The 24,028-nt window shown below is 42.1% G+C and overlaps 1 protein-coding gene across 4 annotated transcripts; it reads right to left on the reverse strand.

Annotated features, from left to right (window-relative positions):
- Positions 1–7: 7 nt before the first annotated feature.
- On the reverse strand, positions 8–23,354 carry cds1 (CDP-diacylglycerol synthase (phosphatidate cytidylyltransferase) 1). Of its 4 annotated transcripts, none has more exons than XM_079161421.1 (13): positions 23,075–23,354; positions 15,891–16,042; positions 13,159–13,255; positions 12,952–13,049; positions 11,087–11,226; positions 9,050–9,108; positions 7,887–7,969; positions 7,469–7,556; positions 6,286–6,354; positions 5,783–5,935; positions 5,382–5,501; positions 4,750–4,853; positions 8–4,388 (listed from the first exon to the last, which is right to left on the reverse strand). In XM_079161421.1, the coding sequence occupies exons 1-13, from the start codon at positions 23,123–23,125 to the stop codon at positions 4,253–4,255; spliced, it is 1,350 nt and encodes a 449-aa protein (XP_079017547.1). In that variant the 5' UTR covers positions 23,126–23,354; the 3' UTR covers positions 8–4,252. The 4 variants fall into 4 exon arrangements, 1 of the variants encoding a protein (XP_079017547.1); XR_013767125.1 differs by having other exon boundaries at positions 4,358–4,388; positions 4,750–5,064; XR_013767126.1 differs by having other exon boundaries at positions 4,374–4,388; positions 4,984–5,501.
- Between the last annotated feature and the right edge of the window lie 674 nt (positions 23,355–24,028).

Below are 24,028 nucleotides of genomic sequence, written 5' to 3' on the forward strand. Positions count from 1 at the left end.
CACGATGTTAAAGAAAAGAAACTTTATTCCCCTCCGTACAGTAAACAGCTTTACAATCTCCCCAACAAGATATCAGTGTGTGGTTTGTACACGACTTCGTATTGCCCCTTTAATAACAAAATAATTCCTCAGGATCGTTCTTATTCACTCCAAAAGCTAAAAATCGATCTTCATTAGAAAACAGAACAAACAGAATGATAAATTAAAAAGACAAGCGACCAAACCTCTGAAACTAGCTTTTTATTTCCTACGTTGACATTTGAGTAAAAATATAAATTAGTCCAAAACAACTTTGATCTCATTTAAACTATTACTGGAAATCTGTGGAGTCTCCAGTGCACCAATGAAATAATACACTTCATTTTAATAACGACAAATACTATTTATTATTAATAACTTATCAATACTGTCTTTAGAAAAAATACATTTAGACGCGTTTACAAACTACTTCAAATTGTACTTTTGTTATTCGTTTGCATATGTATCCAACTAGAGCTGAAACAAGAAGTCAATTAATTAACTGATTGATCAACTATTTTAATAATTAATTGAGTCATTTATCATCAAAAACACTCGTTAAGATTTTCTGACAGAAATATAAACTGACTGAAAATCATTTAAATTAAAATAAAGTGTTCACTCATTGAAAACTAAAGAATAAAAGCAGAACAAAGTAAGTTAAATAGTAAAATTATCATCTAACTTAGTAGTTTCCATGTTTCAAATCTTTTTAAACCTCTTATTAGTGTTTTAATGCTTTCAATAACTGAGTTGAATTATTCCAGTGACACACTTTAGACTCCATTTAAAACTGAGCTCATAAATATATATGTAGACACACAATTTGTTCATCTGCTGTTTGTGTTGAGTTTTGGTCAGATTCCTTCACTGTGAATTCTGTCCTGATGTCTACGTAGTGTGTGTGTGTGTGTGTGTGTGTGTGTGTGTGTGTGTGTGTGTGTGTGTGTGTGTGTGTGTGTGTGTGTGTGTGTGTGTAGTCCTAGATTCATACAGTACAATACAGCTGGTCCCAGAAATCCACCCAGCAAAAAAACACCCTAAAAATATACGTCTACGAGGAAAACATGAAGAGAACAGACAAATAAATTATGACATCGTCTTCATCCAGATCCAACCCCCCCCCCCTCATGTTTTATTTTCATATTTCAGAAACAGAGAGGGGACGTCTGAAGGAGACGGCGGGTTGAATCCGGGCCCAGGAGCCGTTTTTCTTTTTCAATAACAGAAGGAAGTCCGTGTTGATCAGCTTTGGTAAACGTTTCTCTCTGAAACAGATCTGGATTTCAATCAGAGAACCTCATCGACCTCGTAACACGCTCATAATGCATCTTCTTCTTCGTCACACGGGCGGTGATCACGTGATCAATGCCACAGGTTTCCTGTAGGATTCGACGATTCAACCCAGTCTAAAGGAACCAAACTGCAACTTGCATACCATATTGCTAATAAAACCACCGCCCGTCAGATTTGTGTATACTTAAAGATCTGAGTAAACACAGTACTACACTGTGTAAATACAGTACTACACTGCAAGCGCTGTGCAAACACAGTACTATACTGTGCAAACGCAGTACTACACTGTGCAAACGCAGTACTACACTGTGCAAACGCAGTACTACACTGTGCAAACGCTGTGTAAACACAGTACTATACTGTGCAAACGCAGTACTACACTGTGCAAACGCTGTGTAAACACAGTACTATACTGTGCAAATGCAGTACTACACTGTGCAAACGCAGTACTACACTGTGCAAACGCTGTGTAAACACAGTACTATACTGTGCAAACGCAGTACTACACTGTGCAAACGCTGTGTAAACACAGTACTATACTGTGCAAATGCAGTACTACACTGTGCAAACGCAGTGTAAACGCAGTACTACACTGTGTAAATATTGAACAGTACATATGAGGCTGAAAACGTACTCCGGTCTCACATTATCGTTGATAACATCTTATATAGCAAACTACATTCAAAACAGAATAATTTAACAGTGATTTAACGCATAAGAAGACTTTAAAATAGCAAGATTTTCTTTTTTTAAACAGTTTCACAAACAGAGTCCGAGGATGTGGGAACCTTCGGAGTGGTTTGATGCACCTCCCCCCCCTCATCTAACTGCTACAGTGCAAATTAAATCATTGGTTTAATTGATAAAGGAAGCACAGTCTTTTATTTTGTTTCAAAGGAATAGTTCACCATTTTGGGAAATGTGTTTTTGTCCGAGAGTTTGAGAAGATCAAAAAATCACGCTGATGTTTGTACGTTGTGTACGGGTTCCAGAGCTAGCCGGCCGTTAGCGTAGCTTAGCATAAAGAGTGGAAGCGGGGGGGAGAAGTTTTACTTCCCTTATATCAAAGTTACGCCTCTAAAGCGTTTTAACACATCTCGTTCGTTTCATCCGTATACAAACAAAAATGTAAAAACTAGCGCTGCACCCTTTTCGTTGATTCGTCGACTAAATCGTTCTTTATGCTGAATGACTTTTAACCAACACATCTCTGGAGAACACAAGATTTAAAGTGGTGCTTTTGCACAATTATTTTTGTGGAGAAACTCAGTTAACTAACATTAAAAAAAACTAAAACAAAGACTTTCTCTGGTCGAGGACTTTCCACGACGGCATGTTAGCGTTATCCTAGGTAAAACAATAAATACATTGATGAGTTCGGGACGGGGTGTTTTATTCGGAGAAAAACTAAAAAGAATATTACTTTAATAAAATGTTTTCCTCGCAGATTTACGACTTCATCATCAGAAAATAAATGAAGTTTCTTTCTTGCAGATTTAGACTTTATAAACTCAGAATATCTTATTTAATAATATCGTACATTTGTTTGTAAATGTACTACTTTAATCTCAGAATATTAACAACTTTAATATTTAACTGTGACTTAAAACAAATGTTTCGTTATTTTACGCAATTGTAGCTTTCACACAAAAAGTGCAAGTCAAATAAAGCTTGACCCCACATAAACTAATTAAAATAAAACTAATAAACTAAAATAGTGATTATTTATGTTAGCTGCGATATAGAACCGTCAAATCTTCATGCTTGTCCTCCTCCCGGCACCGGTCGCCATCGATCCTCTGAACTAATTCTCGGCATGAATAATCAGATTTTCCAAATGTCAAAGTATTCCTTTAAATCCTTTGAGTTCGCCCAGCACACCCTCTAAATCAGCAGCAACCTCAAGTCTACGTCCCTGCCTCATACAAAGCTAAAGTGTTCATGCTAAAAGGCAAACTACACACGAGTTACATCTCTATTTTTGCATATCATTTCTCATAGCTTTAAAGTGTTTTTCTCCCCCCAGCAGGTCACACAAGTACTTATATTATGCGTTAGGTATTCGTTCAGCTAAATATCTTCAGTATATTTATGTACAGTACATGAACTCGAGTGCTGATGCTCTAGTTGCTGCGTTAACATGCCTACAGTCAACCTGTATCGACTTTACTTGTGCGAGTTATTTTAGATTCAGACAGAAACCTAAAAGCTAAACGTTTCACGCTGTGGAAGAAGAGAAGAAACATGGCTTTGTTCAGCAGAAGCCCGACACAGGACTTGCGTACATGCTACATGTTTGTTTTTTTTGTATGCAGTGAGGTTAGGACCGTTAAATAGAGCATAGTATATAAAACAGTAGTCTACAGTATTCTGACAACCCTGCTGCATCATCGCTTCGCCCCAGAGAGACAAATCTCAACAGTCTCGTTAGCGGTTAGCTCAGGTCCACGTGCACAACACTTCCGTTTCTGCTGGTAAAAGCTGCTTTAAAAACCGTCCGTTCAGCTAAAGTCAGTGCAATGTTTTGCCGTCCACAAAAAGGAAACATCCACCATCCACCTGCGCTGAGAGAAGCCGTGTGCTTCAGAGTCCGATAACAGATTTCATCTTCAGTCTGTTTTCTTAGGATGGGGACGGCCCGTTGTAGTTTATTAGTTATCAGTGCCGGTCCAAGTGGAAAGCAGCGAAGCCGCCATGTTTTGTTGTAGTTTCTTTTTTTTTTTTGGTTACTACGAAGTTATTCCACGTAGTCTGGAGACTCACCTCAGGTTCAAAGTTATGATTTTTGAGCTGGTTGGAAGTCGAATGAAGAGCCGACGCTTCTGAGATCACACGCCATACTTTAAGAGTGTGTGTGTGTGAGTGTGTGTACATGCTTACACACACACACGCACTCTCTCTCGTCGGTCGTCAGCGCCGTGAAGCCAGGCGGCCTTTCTCATTCAGCCGGGGCAGCAGCGGGGGGGAGCATGCCCCTCACTCTCAGGTGGGAGTGCAGAGTGTGGAAAATGCCGAGCTGCTGTTCAGGCTGAAGCATCAACAGCTGCTGCAGCACCTTGCTGGGGTTCGGTCCTCTGCAACACAACAATCACATGAGACCACAGGGGAAACAAACGGGTGGAAAGAATCACAAACTGTGGCGCTGCGTCATCTTACGACCACAAACTGGAGATAATCGAGGTCCTTTAACTCGGTGCAGTTTTGGAGAAGATGTAATTCATGTAAAATGATGCAATAGTCCTTGTTTTATTATGTAGTTGAATTTCAATTTTCCATGAAAGAAAAGTTTGTGTGTGCTGTAAATTATAGTTTTTAGACGTCAAGACATTTTCAAATATTGGAATCCGCTGAGAAAATTGCCATCGGTGCATTTCTATTTGAAATTTCTGTTAGATCTCACTCTCCGCCTCTCTGAGCCTGCGGTCCTCCTCTTACCTGATGAAGCTGGCTATGTAGACGTGCGTGAAGGTGGCCATCAGGTACTGACAGTCGAAGCGATCCATGATGCCGCCGTGGCCGGGGATGGTGTCGGCAAAGTCCTGCAGGAGGAGCAGAGACCAGAGCGGCGTTACACCAGAACTCGGACACGTGCCGAGGCGTTAGGCGTCTAACTGGAGAATGATTTAATCTCACTATCGTCTTCCCTGGTTGTGTCAATGCTGAGAGCACCTGTTAAGACTCATGTGGCGTCCCTAGGTGGAGATGTGACTGCACAAACATCGACTGGCTGACGTTTCACCGCTGGGAGCTCTGAAACAAGACGCTGGCTGAGTGAGGGATTAAGCAAAGCGTCGCTGAGCTTCCTGTCACTTCAAGTTCAAAGTTGTCCAACCAGTTTCTGCCACATTCAAATGTCTTCCTTACACTAACCGCTGGTGTCCTGAGTGATGGCACAGACTGCAGAGATGTTGACTATTAACTTCTGTAAATTAATGAGCCGATAAATCTCAGCCGCAAAACTGATTGAAGTGAAAACTGTACCTGTGAGAGGCTCAAACAATAACATGATAGGAAAACAAGACTGAAAGACACTTCTTAAAAGAGAGGAGAAGAGTTCAGCTCTTTACTTTGATTTTGAAGGCTCGCTTGAAGCCGCTGGCAAAGAAGCCGCCGAAAGGCCCGATGAGAGACCCGAAGGACGAGAGGAAGACGCTGTGGATCTGGAAGGGGTACAGCTTCACCGTTTTCTAACAGAGACAAGCAAAAACAGTAACAAACTGGATTTGATTGAACAGCAAAAAGACTTGTTTCACTTCCAGATAGGATGATGCTGGTTCTCCAAACTCCAGACTATGGAGGAGAACCTCACACAACCACACCTCAAAACATCTGAACTATCCCTTTAATGGTCTTTTAATGGCATGACACACTCTTAGATATTACATTCAGACCAGCTATTGTATTTCAAATGGTTTTAGTTGATGCAAACATTTATTTTCTTTAATTAAAAAGGAATTAAAAGTCTTACCCATGTCAGGGTGTTCTGCACCACAGCAGGAAGCTTGTACTCCTGCATCACGAACATATCCGACGGCTCACATTCAACTGTGAACCTGTTGTTCTCACTGTTTAAGCCCACGGGACACACAAAGTACTGGAACTGAGACAGGAGGTAGGCCAGCTGATGGGTCCAACAAAAACACAACACTTAAGCACCAAAGTCGATCCCGTCTAACATACGTGTAGTTTAAACGCTAATAAACATTGAATATTGACAGTGAAAGTGGTGAGTAAATGTAGAGATGCTGCAGTGCGATTAAATCCTCAATAAAAAGGATTTGTTGGAACAGAAACTAGAGGCCATGTGACAGAGTTACGCAACTCTGTCTGACAATTGTGAGCATGATGAGAAAAAACTGCAACAACACAAACAACTCGTAACTTTTGGCCAAAGTGACGCAGAGAACATCTCATTCTGTTTTCAGGAAAAACCACGCGAGTGAGTCGTAGAAGCAGACAAAGTGTACTCACGATGAAGCCAAAGACAACCGTGGCGAAGAAACCTCCGATGAAGCCCTCCCACGTCTTTTTGGGTGAGAGCTGAAGAGGGAGGAGGGGGAGGGGGAGGAGGGGTTAGAGACAGAAACAGAGGCCGTCTTTCACATCATCATGACATCAGCCTCACCGCGAAATACTTGCGATATAAAATAAACCTCTTACTGAATAGCTCCTGTGTGTACACCATCATCAATACGACACTTCACTGGAACCATATTTGATTCATTCAACAGTGATTTTGATCAGTAAATCTGAGAAAAGAGCGCCATCCCTCCATTTGTTTTTCTGAAGCGTATTTGGCTCAGATATTTACGTCAACATTCAGCTCCTCCTGAGGGGAGATCCACAGTTACTGGAAGGAAGAGCTGCACTATTAATACAATATTGATCGCAGTCATGATTTGAGCTTCTTACAATTAAATTAAACATGATTGACTGAGATACCAACATTTGTGCTCTGCTCACAGAAAACTCTGCTGCATATCAAGTATCAGGGGAGCGGTCATGTTGCTGCACCGACAGCCTGTTAAAAGAGATGCTGCAGCTGCAGTCCGGTGTAAACAGAGTAATATACTCTATATTATACGGGCAGTGAATGCAGGAGAAGGAAAAAACCTTATTTTAAGTCTCATCTTGATGCAAAGATTTGTTAATAAGCAGGAATTTAGCACATTTAGGATACAACGTTTTGTAAGACTTAGATTTAGTATCGAGGAGATGCTCTGTGAATGAGGACTTATTTTGATGCAAAGATGTTTTAATTAGTAGGAATGTAGCACAGCAGGGAAGTGAACAGGGAGGATAGACCGTACAACCACTGTGTGTTCTGGATCTACCCTGAGATCTAGTCTCACTTCCTGGTCTGACGCAGAACCACATCAACCGGCTCCTTTCAACACAAACGAGTTCACCGGTTCTACTCAGTTCTCCATTTAGTCGTTTGAGCGTCTCACTCTGTCTGTACAGCTGAGCCCACATATCACACTGTACAAACCATAGAAGAAGAAATAAAAACTCTTTTGTATATTTTCTCGACTGGTTGTTTGTAGCGATGCTGATCCGTTAACAGAAGCTACTCTACTTCTTAAAAGAGACAGCAGCGAAGCCACTACATGCAAATCTAAACAATGAGAACATCAGAGAACATCTGATTTACCTTGATCAGCGGAGTCCTCCCGAAGAAGAAGCCAAACAGGTAGGCCATGATGTCGTTGCAGATGACGATGGAGATCGGCACAATGAACCTGGAAAAAGGGGAATTTCCACGATGTTAAGAGGGAAGTGAAACCATCCGTAAATTAAAATCTGATCAATTCTGTCTCTGGCTGGAACATGTGTGGATCAATAACAACAAATATATGACAATAAAATATATTTATCATGATCTAAAATTGTCATTATCTTAGAAAGGTGAACTAAAACAGAATTAGCTTCTTTTGTAGATATTTATATTGGTCGTAGCTTTGTGTTTCTCTCTGTTCCACTACTTTAAAACAGAGCGAACACGCCTGCAAGCACGTCGACATTCGGAGACAGCGAGGCTCGTTCCTCCGGTCCGTCTGTGTGCCGCTTACCAGATCATCCCTTCAAACAGGTTCTGAATGACGAGGTGCGACTGAGTCACCACAATCAACAGGGTCACATGGGTCCAAGCGAACTGGAATGGCAAAACACAAACACACACAGAGTCACTGCACTGGAATGTGGCCGCGCCTGCTCACAAGTTAGGAAACGGTGGAAAAATGACACGAACAGACCGACAGACGAGGTGAATGACACAGACAAAGCAAATGTGTGGCGGTGAGAGAAGAGCAGGCAGCGAGTGGAGAAAGAAAAATAAGAAGATTTGTCAAACGGTTTCTTTCAAAACAAGAGTTTTGTGAAAATGCATGCAGCAAAATAACACAAGAGGCAAAACGGGACTGTGTGTTGAAGCAGAGGAAGTATTATATCATAGTTTAATAACTTTTAGAGATGCCCCATCACGTTCTTTTTTTACCGATTGCAGATGATGAAACTGGTCTACAAGGTTCCAGACTACTACCTCCGTACGTTAGCTGTTAGCGGTGCTGCTAACGTTAACTAGCTCTCGTCCTGTTGATTTAACACTAATGTCTTGTTCACAATTCATCATCATCATCATCATCATCATCATCATCATCATCATCATCAGAGATCAGCGGCTAGAAAGCATTAATGCAGATCTGCTGATCGCATGTTTTTACTGAATGTCTGACGGTAACAATCACAACAATGTGATGTTAAGAGGTCTTCTTTTAGTTCGTGCTTAACATTATTCTGTGTTACTCGCCTGCTTTCTAAACGTCCTACTTTACAAGTTGCTGCTTTACTCCTTAAAAGCTTTTTTATCCTGATCAGCTGTTAAGAGGCATGTTTTGGTTCATCAAGTTGTGATTGTTTAGGTTCGTGTTTTAAAAGCCAATTTCAACATCCGGCCGAGAGTGTAAAGTTTCTAACACTGGTACATTTACAGTGATGTCGATCGATGCGCACGAGATTAAATAAATGAATATCCCGGATCATACCAAACATGTTAATGTGTGTGTTTGAAAACAGCTGACAAGTGAATGAATGGAAACAGAACAAAAGATGAGTTTAAAAACAATATTCTCAGAAGGACATTTCAGGAAGTAAGAAGCAGGTGAAAGAGATGGACGGCAGGTTAGAGGAAGAGGAAGAGGAAGAAGAGGAGGAGGGTTACTTGGCTGATACACACCATATAAAACTGCAGGCGGTAATGTTTCTTCACTAAACTCAGCACAAACATGCAGAAACCTGTGAAAGAGTAGACAACATGCTGTCAGGTAAACAAAGTATACGGCAGATTAAAATAATAATATGAATCACTTATAACATTGTTTTTACGGTTCGCTGTGTGTGCGGCATGCCTCTGACTGAACAATTCACTACTCTGTATCACACACATCTGGAAGCATTCTACAGTTTTAGCGATATCGATATTTTAGTTTCAGACACGCCAGTTAGCATGGAGGAGGCTGTCGGCTGAGAGTTTGTGTACATGAACCTGGGGAGACGTGAAAAACAGACTGAGAGAAGATGCGGTTCAGATCAGAATGTCCTCGGGTTTAAAGCTGCAGCTGAACGTCAGCGACACTGAAGGAGAACTGTGTAGAAACCACACTGAGAACACAGAACCTCCATTCATCCGACTCAGAGGGAACCTCACTGTCCCACAACCGGAGAGCTGCTCCTTACTTTTGATCCTTAAGCAACACGAACACTTAAAAACATGTTCTCAGTCCGCTTCAGACGGTGAGCGACGGGCTCACAAATGTAGAGATTGTTCTGAATTTTCATTGTCAGTCTTTCATGCACTAAATCTTTTAATATGAAATAATTAAACTTTTCTTGTGCAAACATTTCATACATGGTTATGAACAAAACATGCACGGAGCATTGTTACAGTTGAACAACAAAGCTGTCGAACTACAATGACTCCTAACAGCTGCTTATGTGGTTTAAGATCCACGTCTCCACACGGACTTAACTGGAGGATAAGACACGACCTGTTTTCTGTGACTCTCTCATTGTTCTTCTCATCACAAGTCTAGAAGCTAACGTTTGTACAGCATGCATCAGTGTGTGTGTGAGAATGTGTCAATGCAATGGATTCGTTTTGTTCTGGTGGGTTTTTCACGACATCACCTGCTCCCACAATCAGTCACTTCTTAAAACCCCATTTTAGAGCATTTATTTTACTATTGTTATCTTATTTCTTAGTTTGTTCTTATGGTATCAAAAGGTTTTATTGTTTAATCTATTGTACGGTTTCATCAGGTTTAACTTTTATCTTAGTTTGTCGTGCTGTTGTTGAGCTTTCTGTTGTTTTATTGCCTTGCTTTTGCTACCAAAGCACTTTTTAAAAAGGTGCTATATAAATAGAGTTAGTGTTATTATTATCATTATTATGTAGGGCTGAGAAAGGTCCAAGTCGGAATCTCTTTTTTTGTTGTTCTCGAGTCCTTTGCTGCATTAAACTACAACGAGAACAGTTTCTAAACCACCTCACTCATATCTTTGGCTTTTCTGTGCTGCAATTGTTAGTTAATAACCGGCCGACATTCACGCCGACACCCATGAATCTGTGTGCGATGAGCTAAAATCAGTGAGCTCCATTTTAAACTTGCACTAAAAACGTACATTTAGCACCCAGAATGACGGCGCTGCAGTACAGCGTAATGGAGCAGCCCCGAGGCTACGCTCGGGGAAACGTGTGACTGATATCTAACATTTAGGTGATTTTCATTCTGTACCGACATGCATGGAAACCAGACGGGAGGAAAAGCACATCATACAATTTAAAACAATATGGCATCTTTTGAACCTATTCAGCAGCGGACACTGGAATGATTCATTGCGCTATTAGGAGGAACTTTCTTATAAACTTCCACTTGTTTTCACATATAATATGTGTGAATCATTAGTGTACCGAGTATCTTGATAAAGGGCACAGCTTTATGGTTTTACGACGCATCCTGCTGCAGTAAACGTCTATAAGCTCCGAAGAAAAAGAGCCGATGAGCTCATGTCGTAAATCAGTCTGTAATCCTCCCCGAGGTCTTTGTTTCTCTTTTTGTTCCATTTTCTCCCCCAGTAATGTTGTTCGTGTCTGGTGCAATCTATTCCACCGCTACAGGAAAACGTGAGTGGAAGCAGAGGGGCCGAAGGGCGCCTTGTGTTGTTGCAGATACTGCAGGACTGATTCTTTTATGGCCGTGAAGCAGAGACCCACCTGCGAGGTACAAGGCGAAGGAGATGAAGCGGTGATAGCGAGCCAGGAACTGCAGAGGTTCCTCCCTCTGCACCAGAGCCCCGAAGTAATCCGCTACAGTTTCCCCGTAGAAGAAGTAGTTGACACAAATCAGGAAGTACCTGAGGCAATAAAACAGACGGCACATTAGATTTTCTTCACATTTTCTTCCTCTGTAAACAGAAGTGTTGTCGCCCTCTTAGAAATAAGAGCTCAGGAGAAAACATTTGCTTCAGAAAAAAAACTTTAGTTGTTCCTTTGTATTAGTAAAGGCCTTTACACACCGTGGTGTGACATGTAAACCACACCAAAATGCAAAATACTATATTTCACATCAAAACTTTCCATACCAGCAGCGGTGCAAATTTGCAGCAGTTGCAATAAAAAGGTTAGAATAGATTTGAGCAGGCAGAAGACCAACTACCAGCATCTGTCTGAGGTAAACTGCTGTACAACCTTTAAGCTGCCGCAAGATATCTTATTGAGTTTTCTTTTAAGTGAAACGCTCTGAGAGACTTTGAGCTCCCTCTGGTAAACAGTCACGCAGCGTATATGTCTAGGGCTTTTATTGTGAAAGTTTGCCGTCGTGGTTTCGAGTACTGAGCCTCCGTGTTCTAAGAGTGTGGACTGGAACCCTGTGTTTATGTTGTGAACTTCAGTCTAAACTCTGTGCTACTGTGTGTCACTGAATGTCTACCTGTGTTTCATGCCCGCTGTACATTGACCTGTGTGTGTGTGTGTGTGTGTGTGTGTGTGTGTGTGTGTGTGTGTGTGTGTGTGTGTGTGTGTGTGTGTGTGTGTGTGTGTGTGTGTGTGTGTGTGTGTGTGTGTGTGTGTGTGTGTGTGTGTGTGTGTGTGTGTGTGTGTGTGTGTGTGTGTGTGTGTGTGATGAAGAAAGGCCTTGGAGAATGTTTCAATAAGCTTCCAACATGACAGTGATCTTTGCTCCTAGCTGCACTGAGTGCTGCCTTTACATACCGTGTGTGTGTGTATATGTGTGTGTGGAGCAAAAACTCCGGCTCAGTGGTCTAAGGTGGACGCTGCATATTTAGAGCAAATACCTGCAGAGGAAGCTGGTCTGAGTCAGCGTTTCACTAGAGGACCAGGAGAGTTTAATAGAGTGTGGCTGCCAGGAGAGACGACTAAGTGGCACCTTTAAAAAAAGGAGAAATTCTGCCGTTTCTGGCTTTTTAAAAAGGGTTTACATATTATTACACCATTAAGACGGCTCGGGATGAATATAGACCTCACCTTCAGGTGAAACAGTCCACTTTGACGGGCTGAATATCTTTTATTTTTACACTAGAGCTGATACGGTCCCGGAGCCAAAGATATGAATATTTTGATAGCTTACTACTATTAAAACATTTTGCTCTTTTAAAGAAGTATTTTTGTGCCCTCACATCAATTATTGTGAATGTAGATGCATGGAAGGCGTGCAGAAGAAGTTAATCATTTTTGACTGTCTGTGTTGAAATTGGTGTTGCATGAAAACATAGAAAAAGGGGCCGTGGTCTTCTCTTTTGCCCAAAGTGTAGAATAACCTACAACAACCAGAATGCACTGGGCTTGTTGCGCCGCTATCGTCACCGGCTGGCGGTGCTCGACTCTCAGACTTCTGTCTTCTGGTTCATGTACAGTAAAGAGCCCCGAATGTCCAACTCCAGCATCACACGATAAATAAAAATGGAAGTACAATCTGTAGTTCTAGAGCCGCTAAAGACCCGCGATGTCTGGCAACATGGAGGGAAGTTAAACATTTCTTTTGCATATACTACCAACATTGTAATGGTTGAAAAAGTTCCCTTTTAAAAAGGGTAATCCATCTACAGATGATCTCTCCTCACCAGCTGAGCGTCCTGAACCAGGGCAGCTCGTAGGAATGGTAAACTCTGTAGCCGATGGTGATGATCTCTTGGAAGCACTTGATCTGGACGGTCATGACCTACCGACAAGACGACGGGAACGAGAGCAGAAACACGACGACAGAGAGAGTCAGTGCTTTGAAAATGTTCTACTCACAACAGCTGCAGCAACAACTCGCTGCCACTCACCACGAATATTAGAGTGACGGGTCCCATGTAGATGATGAGGAAGAAGCCCGAAATCATGGCCAAAGACAGAACCCCCCGTATCCAGTAGTTCTTCCATCTGTGGAGAAAGGAACCGTTGAATCACATGAATGTTTCATTAATTCATTTTCAATCAAAGCGAGAAAGAGAGAGAGTGAAATATACACAACACTGTCTGGCTCCATCTCTGGATTTCCAGTTATAAAATTCCACATTAAAGCCATGAAATTAGAAATCGTAGAGCTTTTTGAATTTACAGGGCTGACGTGCTCATTCAAAAAAACATCAGCTGACTCGTGGAGTTAAAGGGGCGGCTGGTGAAAGAGAGGAAGCATCAAGACTGTGGTTGAAGCAGTTTGGCAACGGCTGTTAGGAAAGAGGACGACATAGAGTCACAGTCGCTGCTTTTATTACTGTAAAGGGACAAATGTTTAGCCTTGAGGCATTCGCTACAAGCATGTTCTCTTGAACCAGAGTCAAAATTGATAGCGCGTGTTCTAAAGCAGTGGTTCACAACCTGAGAAGCTGAGGAAATAATTACAAATCTGTGAACAAAATCCTAAAATGTAATGAAATGAGTTAGTCTGTGCCTGCAACTGCATTCAGGTCCAACTCAGGTCCAACTCTGCCGAACCGAACTAGTCTAAACGGAAAACAAACTAAAAAGTATCGATTCCACTCGGTGGAGGTCGGTGACTGTAGAGTCCACATCCTCACAGAGACCTGGTTCCATCGTGGTCCAGGATCAAGCAGGACTTGACGGACAGAGACTCTGGTCGTATGAGAGGAGGTGGACTCTGTGTTTAATAATGCTTGAAGCTCAAACACAGTCAATGTTTTTCCTTATGTTGAGTTTTGAAAGTGAAGATGTCGGCCATATTATCTGCTCAGAGAGCCGTTTACATTCCTCCTGATACATGTTCAAAAAAATGCACCACAGGAATGTACTACTGCTACGTTTATCTGCTCTCCGTTATGCATCCCTGTGTTGCATGAAGACAACAAATGATCCTTGAACGCTAGCCATGAGGCTTTCTTGTAATGGTACCTCTAGCCCTTACAACAGATACTTCTACCAGTACTACCAGTACTACCAGTACTACCAGTGCACTGGATGTACTGCCGGACCGCCTGGGAGCGAAACAAAGAAGAGGAAACGGCTAAAAAGGCTGCACAGGAGCCACACAGAGCAGAGAGGCTGCGTGCGGTATGAATGGAGAAGAGAAACAGCTGCATCATGAAAAAAGAAAGGCTGCTGCTGCTGCTGCTGCTGCTTCCTCTCAGCACTGTGAGCTCTCTGATCATCACTCTTCACCTTCAAGTCCATCCATTCTCTCTGCTGCTCACGTCTACCACATCTCCCCATCCGTTTCTCTGTTATCCCTCTCTTCTTCCTACCCCCCCCCCCCCCCCCCCCCCTCTCTGCAGTCTGTTCATCCACATGTCTCTCTGCAGCACTCAGGATTAGAGCTTTCCTTGCTTGTGAGCCTTTAAGCTCAGTGACCTGGCCGTCACTTATTGGTCACACCCTCCTCTTGTTCATTTGTGCTCCAGTTGCTGAGCTGCGCAAGAAAAGTTACTTTAATGGTTTGTTTTGTCAAAAGTTTTCCCAGACTTTACTGTGTTTATTTTAAGGTCTTTCGACTTATCCCATATAACTCCATAAATAAAGCTTATTCTCCATAAATAGAAGGCAAGGGTCAAATATTTTGTTTCCTCTATTCTTTCCAGAAGCGTTGCGTGCACAAAATCATCAATGCGATGAAATTATTTCTTTTTCCTTATTTATCCAGATATAAGTCTACGCAACCTGAAAGAATGGAACCACTGCAAGTTCTCTTAAAGTAAAGCTACTACCAACCGTCAATGACACACCAGCATATGAATATATTGTTCCACAGTCACAGAAAACAAGTCAGTCCACCCAATCCTAACAAAAACCAGTCACCAACAACACTTGACAGAACAGGTTGCCAGCACACCTTCTTTCTTGTTTTTTCAGAACTTGACATTCAGGTTCATAAGAAATACTTTAATATATTAATGTGTGACGATTCAATGAGTGCCTCACTTACTCTACTGCTGTTAATCCCTGTGAATGAGATTACATATAATCAAGTCATTTTGGACTAAATTCAAGGAGGGAATTAAAAGAAAACCAACAGCAGTCGCTGGTCAAAACACTTTTCTGAACGACGATGCAAGTCCCTAAAAGTCACGAGCAACAACATTCCCTCCCCCGCATGAACAGGAGCATGTTCAGACATCTCTGCAGGATCTATTTTCTGGTCTAATTAACCTACATGCGCTGGAGGAACGACGATCACTCACTCTGTCGGGGTCATTTCATGAAAAAACGCTTGTTACAGCAAAATCATGGCTGAAGCACATCTGAACAAGACCCTCAGAGTGAATCTGACCTCTTATTCTACATGCAGCTTCAGCACGATGACCTACTTCACCTGTAATCTAAGAAATGTATGGTTTTAAACTTGTTCCACTTCCTGTTGTGGCTCACATGCATCCAAATTAAATCTCAGAATATTCACATTTACTCTTATTTGGGGCTCCCGGCTTCCATCTTAGACCACTAAACTCAGACTAGTGAGGCTGAGTGCTAGATGTTAATAGATCCTTGATCTTGCCACACAACAGAGGATCAAATCCAGGAACAAACATCTGCTGGAATCCACCTCTAACGAGTATCTGTGTACCTGGGCGGCAGGCCCTCCAGAGCTTTGTTCAGGTACTGAGGAGTGTTGTCGGCTGTGGAGAGAGGAACATCTGGAGTGTCTGATTTGGAGTCGCCGTCGCATTCTCCCTCTGTGTCGCCTTGCAGGCCCAGCCTGTCGTCGCCATCGGCCTCCTGTCAGGACACACACACATATTCAAATACTCACTTAAGATAAGGAAAGATTGATGTACACAGAGAGCACTCGTGAGATGCAAATGACAAGTTAATGTAGTCAAATAGAGTCCAGTCTAAAGCTCCTCTGGGGGGGGGGGGGACTTCAGTACTGGTGTCTTCCCAGTCCGGCTGGGATTCTAGTTGACCTGTGACTACATGTGGAGGAGCGTGTTGGTCTGTTTTACACAAGCGTCAGACCGTCAATAATAGCTGATAGATAAGGACTGAAAGTGTGACACAGACGTAGGATTTACTGTCGGGCTCAATGTCTATATTTCCTGTTTATGAAACAGGCGTAAAATTCCACATTAAAGCCATGAAGTGATAATAGTAGAGCCTTTGAACTGTTCATCAATATCAGCTGACTAGTGGAGTTAAAGGGGAGGTGGCGATAGAGAGGAAGACTGTGGCTGAAGAGACAATATACGGTCACTTGTATATTTTAAGGTTATCAGAACATAGTAATTCCAATTTTTCCCCCATATTTCCACCCATAAAAGGAGCGAGCTGCTGGAGGATTAGTGGGCGAGCGTGACTGAAAGTCTACACCTGGTGTGGACAGGTTCACCGTCTGCTGCCCGGGAGGCAAACTTCTGATTGGCGTTAATGAATCTTTAATCTGGATTTAGATCCAGTCAACAGACGAGTCGCTGCTTTCACCTCTTTGTTTAACCTAAAAAAAGTAAAAGAATGGAGGTTAAAAAGGTTTCCACGTGGATCTATTTTGCGTCCAGAAGCTGCAGAGTTTCAGCTCCATGAGTTCACAGAAACACAGATCCTCATGATTACAAGTCAGCACCAGATAACAAAAGGTTAAGATAAAAACGACTGGGATTGACCACCGTGGACCTAAAAATAAATGGAAATCATTATCTAATAATAAAAGGCCCAAACTGATGCTGCTGCATCAGCAGCTGCAGCAGCACTAGTGTGGACACTCCAACATCATTAATAAGGAAGCAAAGTGACATCCTAGAAATGAAGCCGGACACGTCAGTAGGTGAGTGAGCACCAGTGAGGATCCACCACGGGACAAAGCAGCCTTCTCTTTCTGCTATTTTTAACAAAGCGAGCTCACAGACCAAATGTGGAGGATTAAGTTCTCTTCTGCACATATAGGCTCGTGGATTTCTTTCTCCTTCCCTTTCATGGCTGCTTTCACGCAGACGTTGCTAAATACGGTCAGTGGGAGCATCAGGGTGAAAATCACAGAGCTTTACTTTCAGAAACACGGTCGGTGCTCTCGGACAGACGTTGTAATTAGCTGGAAAGAGGGATCAGGCTCGGGGGGGGGGGGGGGGGGGGGGGGTCACTTGAGTTGCTGTTGGAGCTCAAGAGGGATGAAGGTGTACTTGAAGATTTCTACTCAGGTTTTAATGAGGAAACGTTGCAGCCTGCAGTACGAGATGAGTTATATTAAAAAAAAAAAAAAAAGACAGAAAGGTTAGATGGACCGGTGTCTCCAAGCTTTCTTTTAAATAATCATCAATTTAGCCAAATAACTGACACAGAAACATCATCTAAACACACACAAAAGAAATGTCTCTGAGAAAGATTAGAGGAAAACATGCGTGTCCTGATCTCTACAATCAGACTAAACTTTGTGTAATTAAGTCGAGATACAAGCAGGCAGCTGAGCTCTATAATCTATTCCTCTTTCCTCCTTCTTCTTCTTCTTTAGAATTACTCTGGTGAAAAACATAGACGTGCCCACGTGCGCGTGCTTGGCTTTATTACCATAAGTTGATTTGATGAATAACCTTTTATAAAGCAAAAACTTCAAACATGCTTCGGTTGCAATTTTGACAATTCGCTGATTTTTTAACTTCTTTTTTTGACTGTTTGACACACAAAACAAGCTATTTCAGGACTTCATTGTTGGGCTCTTTACCAGTAAATCAGATATGGAAGCAGCTAATGTGTTGTACTGAAGCACAGATTGCAGGGATGAGTATCGGTCTTCATTTCTAAATCACAAAGTGTGACACGAGGGTCTGAAGTGCTCGTACCAACGACGTGTGCAGCAAAGACCAGACCGTGAGGAGACGGAAGGCTGATATGTGCAGGGGTTTACCAGCAGATCTTCTATGACAAGTGGCTGGCAGAGAAGAAGAACTCCTCACTGGTTCCACAATAGCTTCTTCAACATTCAGCACATTACTTCACACTCTGGAGGTACACGGTGTTACGCACTAATCCGGGTGAATGTGCTCAAGATTGTTAATTAAAACAGTCAAACACTGTTAATCTTTTAATAAAGTCGGCCAACCGCTGTGTCAATACCTCACAGTCAAACAAACTATCCTGCAAATCTGCGCGATAACAATCCAAGTTACGCAATCCAACAAGTCCAAATATAAATATATATGATCATTATAACAAGTACCACTTGAAATGATGAAGCCACTTGTACACCATGCTTTGGTGTTTCATGTTTACCTCTTCCTCTACGATTGAAGAAGATCTTAATGAGAATACGTATGAAACTGAACTTAAATCAGACACTATTTCTAAACTGGTTTACACTATATTTAATAAATGCTATAAACAACAAACTGCATGTTTGGAAGGATGAGAACAACAACACTAAATAGAAACGCTATTGACCCTTTCAGCCCATAAAGAACTCAAGAAACAGTCGGGATGTTTTGGGTTCAGCTCAAACTTATTCCTCCCAAAGTTAAACCACTGATAATTAGAAACGTTTGATTAATGTTGGTTGTACGATTTTGTTTTGCCCGATCTCTGCGTTATATACATACTGTAAAAGCAAAGAGAAAATGCTGCTGACAGAGCATGAAATTAAACATAAAAGGAAGCCACAGCAGGTGGTGCATCCAGACAGACAGACGGTGTCTTTCTACTGTGCGTCCATGTTGTTGTCCTGTCTGAGTAACACTGTCCTTGCAGCTCAACTCACCTCCACTGTCCTCCTCCTGGCTATTAATGCCTCGTCTGCAGAGAGGACGGGATCAGACAAAGAGGACAGGAGACGTTAGGAGACGAGCAGCTCCGGTCTGTGTTCACCTTTGCAGGCTCGTTTGTGTCCTACTAACCACTAATGAAGCTTGATTTATGCTCGATGCACGACCAGTGACGTCACCATCAGACACAGCCCTTCACGGGTTTTCTAACCACGCAGACGCTCTGCTGAAACCAGGGTGTAGAAAAAAAACGTAACCGTTCAGGAATAGATGTTGTAAGCTTTAAGATGGAATGCATTTAGAAAACGGCAGATGTGAGATATGTTGGGCGAGTGTGACAGGACGAGTGAAAGGCCCTTCATACACAAGAACAACAGAAGTAAAGCAGGAGTTGAACCATCAGCGCTTCAGCTCAGAAACCTTTGTCTTCACCCACCGCCATGTTCGGTACAGCAAGATGGCTCACTCCTTCAGCTACCTCCATCATCTCTTTATTTACAATTTCATGACAATCCATCCAATAGTTGTCAAAACGATATCAGCCCATGTTACTGCACAATCAGCAAAAATCCTCATCATTTATTCTGTCTATATTCACAAAGCTTGAGTTTAACAAAAAACACCAAAGAGCCCCAAGGCAGAGCTGTCCAAAGACATTTCTAACACACACGCTGAATGAAGCTGTGAGCAGCAGAGCGTTAAACGGCCGGCTGCCACCACCACCACCTCCGCTGCAGACAGCCCACCGAGGTCACCCATCACGTGGAGCCTTCAGCAAGGCAACAGTATGCACGACCACGATGAAGGGAGAGTGGCGGTGTGAAGAGCTCCGGGTCAAGATGTGAATCAAAGAAACACAATGCTGAGGATGTGTGCGCGTGTCGCTAAATAATTAACAAAAGTAAATATTGGCCAAGGAGACAGCACACAGGGACGTGTGAATACACATATATATATAAATATCTGTGTGTGTGTGTGTGTGTGTGTGTGATGTCCAAGCCCATAAAACACTCTTCTTTGGTCAGCAACAAACTTAAATACGCCTCATGTGAACATGATCTGCTCGGGTGTTGCTGCAGTGACACGACAGTGATGCTTTAATAACCTCTGAAACACCAACACCACCACCACCACCACCACCACTCAGGGTAGACTCATCTCTGCTTCTAATTAAGAGCGACGCAAACTAGCTGACAGAGACGGCAGAAGGTTTTATTTTCATTTGACTGACGAGTTAATTTATCATCGTTCTCGTGGTTCACACCTACAGATTGTTCCTTCTGGTCTGACTCATAGAAGAAGAATGTGTTCGTTGGTTTAAAAAAAACCGAAAGAAGTCAAAACAAAGCCAGACTCCGGTGTGTAAGCCCGGCAGCATGACGGCCTCGCCTGCGTATTTGACTGACAGCAATGGAGAGGTGAAGTCCCTCCCCTTTAGACAAATAATGTTTTGATACCATTTGAACTGTGGCGTGAATTACACACAGGATGTTTGTCAAAGTAAGAGATAATTTTGCACATCAAAGAAAGTTTGCATTTTGTCATAAACCTGTTGAAGTGAGACTGTGGAAATGCGTAATTAGAAAGACTACAAAACCGAACCTAAAAGTTGCGTATGTGACGTCTCTCTGAAGCTACGATGTACCAGAATGTTCTCGCGACAATAAGAGTCGTTCTTTAGCTTTCCGACGGAAAATAAGAGAAAACCTATCAGGTAAGATGTTACATTTGAGTGTGGAACATAGCTAGACACCACATGCAGGAGCAATCTGGGGTTAAGTGGACTAGCGGAAACGGGGATCGAACAGACGATCCTTTGATTGATGGACGACCTGCTCCGTCACTGAGCCACATCGACGACACATCATGTCTCACATGATGTGAGACAGTAAAAGGAAAACCATAACAATGAAATATGGTGCGAGGCACTTAATCATGTATTCATCGATTGCCTCGTAAAGAGCTTTCACCTCCACAGATTTAATGGACGTATGAGATGAAACGGATAAACACGGCAACATGTATAAAAGCACCATAAAGGCAAGTGTCAAATAGCCTTAAACTTAGAGTAGAGTGAGTAAGTGTGTCACAACAGATCATCTCTCAATACCGATGTCAGAGTAGGAAATGTTAAATCTTGCATCACATTGTTATTCGAAGCCCCGCCGCTTACGGTGTCCCCCATGGGACCTTATTTCAGATAAATGATGTACATTAGTCAACAGCAAAAAACTAATCATTTTCAAAGGTTTGCCAATTTAAAAAAAGGTCATTTTGCAGGTCAAGAAAGTCACAGTTTTTCGTAGTAACATTTAGGTTTGCGGGAAACCATTCAGTGACCTACATCTCTCATCTTGCACAACACCAACATGGCCGTTACCTTGGCTTGCTTGCTAGCTAGCTAACGCGGCTGTATCCAAGTACAAATGTAACGTTATCTTACCCTATGTGTGTTTGGGTGTTTAGGCTTTCTAATTACGTATTTTGACAGTCTTAAGGTTCAACAGTTTGACGACAGAGTGTGACTTTCTTGACGAGCAAAGTGAACTTTTAAATTGACAAACATCACATGTGTAATTCATGGGAAGAAGTTTTGTTTCTCGTACATATTTTTACAGAAATTAGGTCCCACGGTGGTCTATAGGAAGGGGCTGGACTTCGCCCCTCTATATTTAATTTCATGCTACGAAAGAGGCCGTCAGGTGTTGTGATATACTACATCTGCATCACCAAACTTCCAGGCATCGAGGTAATGTGTGGATTGGTTACGGTGACTGAACAACTTTCCCCAAAGAGGTGACCTTGTGTGAAGCAGACAGACTGCAGCACATGTATGATTTAATGGAGGCGTTGTTGTTGAACTCGTTGGCACAGTTTCAGAGACATTATGCAGCGCGTCGGTCAGAGAGCTCTTCTCTCTGTGAGTTAATCAGTGGGCCGGGTGGGGTTGCTCAACATATGGGATGGTGGTGGGACGGGTTAGTGGAGCCGTTAGGTGGGTGTTGACTCTCACCTTTGAAACAGTCCCACTGACGGAACGACTCTGGGGAATAAGGAAATCTAAAAAGTTAGCTGTGTGGTAGCCGTCCACACACTCATGAAGAGAACAAATCGCTACATAAAAGATTCATTCTCTCACTATTTTAATTTTAAAATATTTAGTTACACTATGCATGTTAAGGGCTAATGCATATGTAATGTATATTCTATTTAGTAAGCGCTTTTAAAAAAACTCAAATAAACTTTACAAAGGGGATACAATAAAGAGAAGTATTTAAAAACATAAAAATCACAGACATATACAATTAAACAGTTATGCCAGAAGAGTAAAATGGCTATAAAAAGGTATGTTTAAAGTGCTATTTTTTTAAGTAGGGAGTTCCGGATGTGAGCAGGAATCAAATTTCTAGTATAAATATATTAAAATATTACCATTTGTCTCCCTCCCTTGAAATCCTGATTTGTTATTGACTGACGGCCATTTAAATCAATGTAGCTTCAAAGGCAGATAGTCAAGTATTTTGATGATCTTGGTGTTTTGCAAAGACTGGTTCAAAAACAAAGCATTGGACCCTTCATTTCCACCCGAGCACCTTTATATCTCTCCCACTACAACCCCCCCCCAAAAAGGCCTTTTTTTAAAGCCTCGCACCTGTTCTAATGCTGCAATCAACCCACACAAATCCAGCAGGTGCACGACATTGATGGGACTATTTCGTGATGTCAGTGTACATAATAAATCAAAAATGGTGTGACATTCCCAGCCACGAGGACGTGGAAACCTCACACCAAAACAGAAGTGGTTGTTACGTCTTAACGCGGAGCCGTTTGACAGTGTGTTGATGTTGTATAGCAGGATTACCCCCGGGAGGCTAACTAACTAGCTTAATTAGCGAGCTAACTAACTTAGCTTAATTAGCTCCCGCTGCTAACTGACCGCTCAGCTAGCTCGGCTGGTTTCGCCAACGGCTGACAACAACAACAACAAAAAACGGAACTTGTTTTTAACGGCGAGGGTCTCGCGGGGGGGGGGGGGGGGGGGGGGAGTCGCCGCGGTTCCGTTTACCTTGTCGCTGATATTCTCGGTGCCTCCGCCTCGCTTCCTCAGCTCCGTCATGTTTCGCTCGTTTCTCTGCCGGGACGTTGATGTGTGTCACATAAACCGAGGGAAGGAAGGAGGGAAACAAATCCTTTTTTTTTTTTTTTTTTTTCAGATAAAGTCCTGGGTTTCTAACCCGGGTTTTTTACTTTAAAGCTCGGTCCGTGAAGAAGGTCAGCCGCTGCTGTCAAAGCGCCGCATTATAGATACCAACGGCTGTACTGCGTGTGTTTGTTTATCACCGCAGTCCCGGTCATAAGCTCCTCCTACCGGAGTCAAGCTTTGCAGAGTAAAAGCACGCAGATATCCGGTGGGAACTTTCAGAGTAAAATAATTTGCTGAAATCGCGTTTCATGTATTTATGTATTTATTTATTCATCAACACTGTTGTTTGTTTGTTGTTTGGTTAAATATGTGCACTACTGTTTAGTTAGTTCATTTTATTTTATGTCATTGTATATATTGTGCATTTCTTTTATTGTATATATTGTTCATTTTTATACACAATATTTTGTATATTTTAGTCTGTTCCTTTGATTGCTTACCTGTATCATAATTGCTGCTGTAGCGAACAAATTTCCCCTTGTGGGATTAATAAAGTCTGTCTGTCTGTCTATCTGGAGTTTATTTAGGATTTTGGATAATGTGCCATAAATAAATATGAAGTACGAGTGAGACGTACAAAAGGTAAAATACAATCAAAATACAAACAATAAGTTGGGTAGATTTTAAATGTTAGTATTTAAAAATGTCTAAAATAAATCTAGAAGTATAGTTGAATAAAATGCATCAGTGGTTGAAACTTAGTAACTCTATTAAATACATTTGCTTGAGTATGTTACTTAAGTACAATTTTAAGGTTACAAGTACTTGCTTTATACTTTGACTCCACTACATTCATTAATGGAAGTACAAAGCAGT

Source organism: Pholis gunnellus (assembly GCF_910591455.1).
Source record: "Pholis gunnellus genome assembly, chromosome: 6".
Classification (NCBI taxonomy): domain Eukaryota; kingdom Metazoa; phylum Chordata; class Actinopteri; order Perciformes; family Pholidae; genus Pholis; species Pholis gunnellus.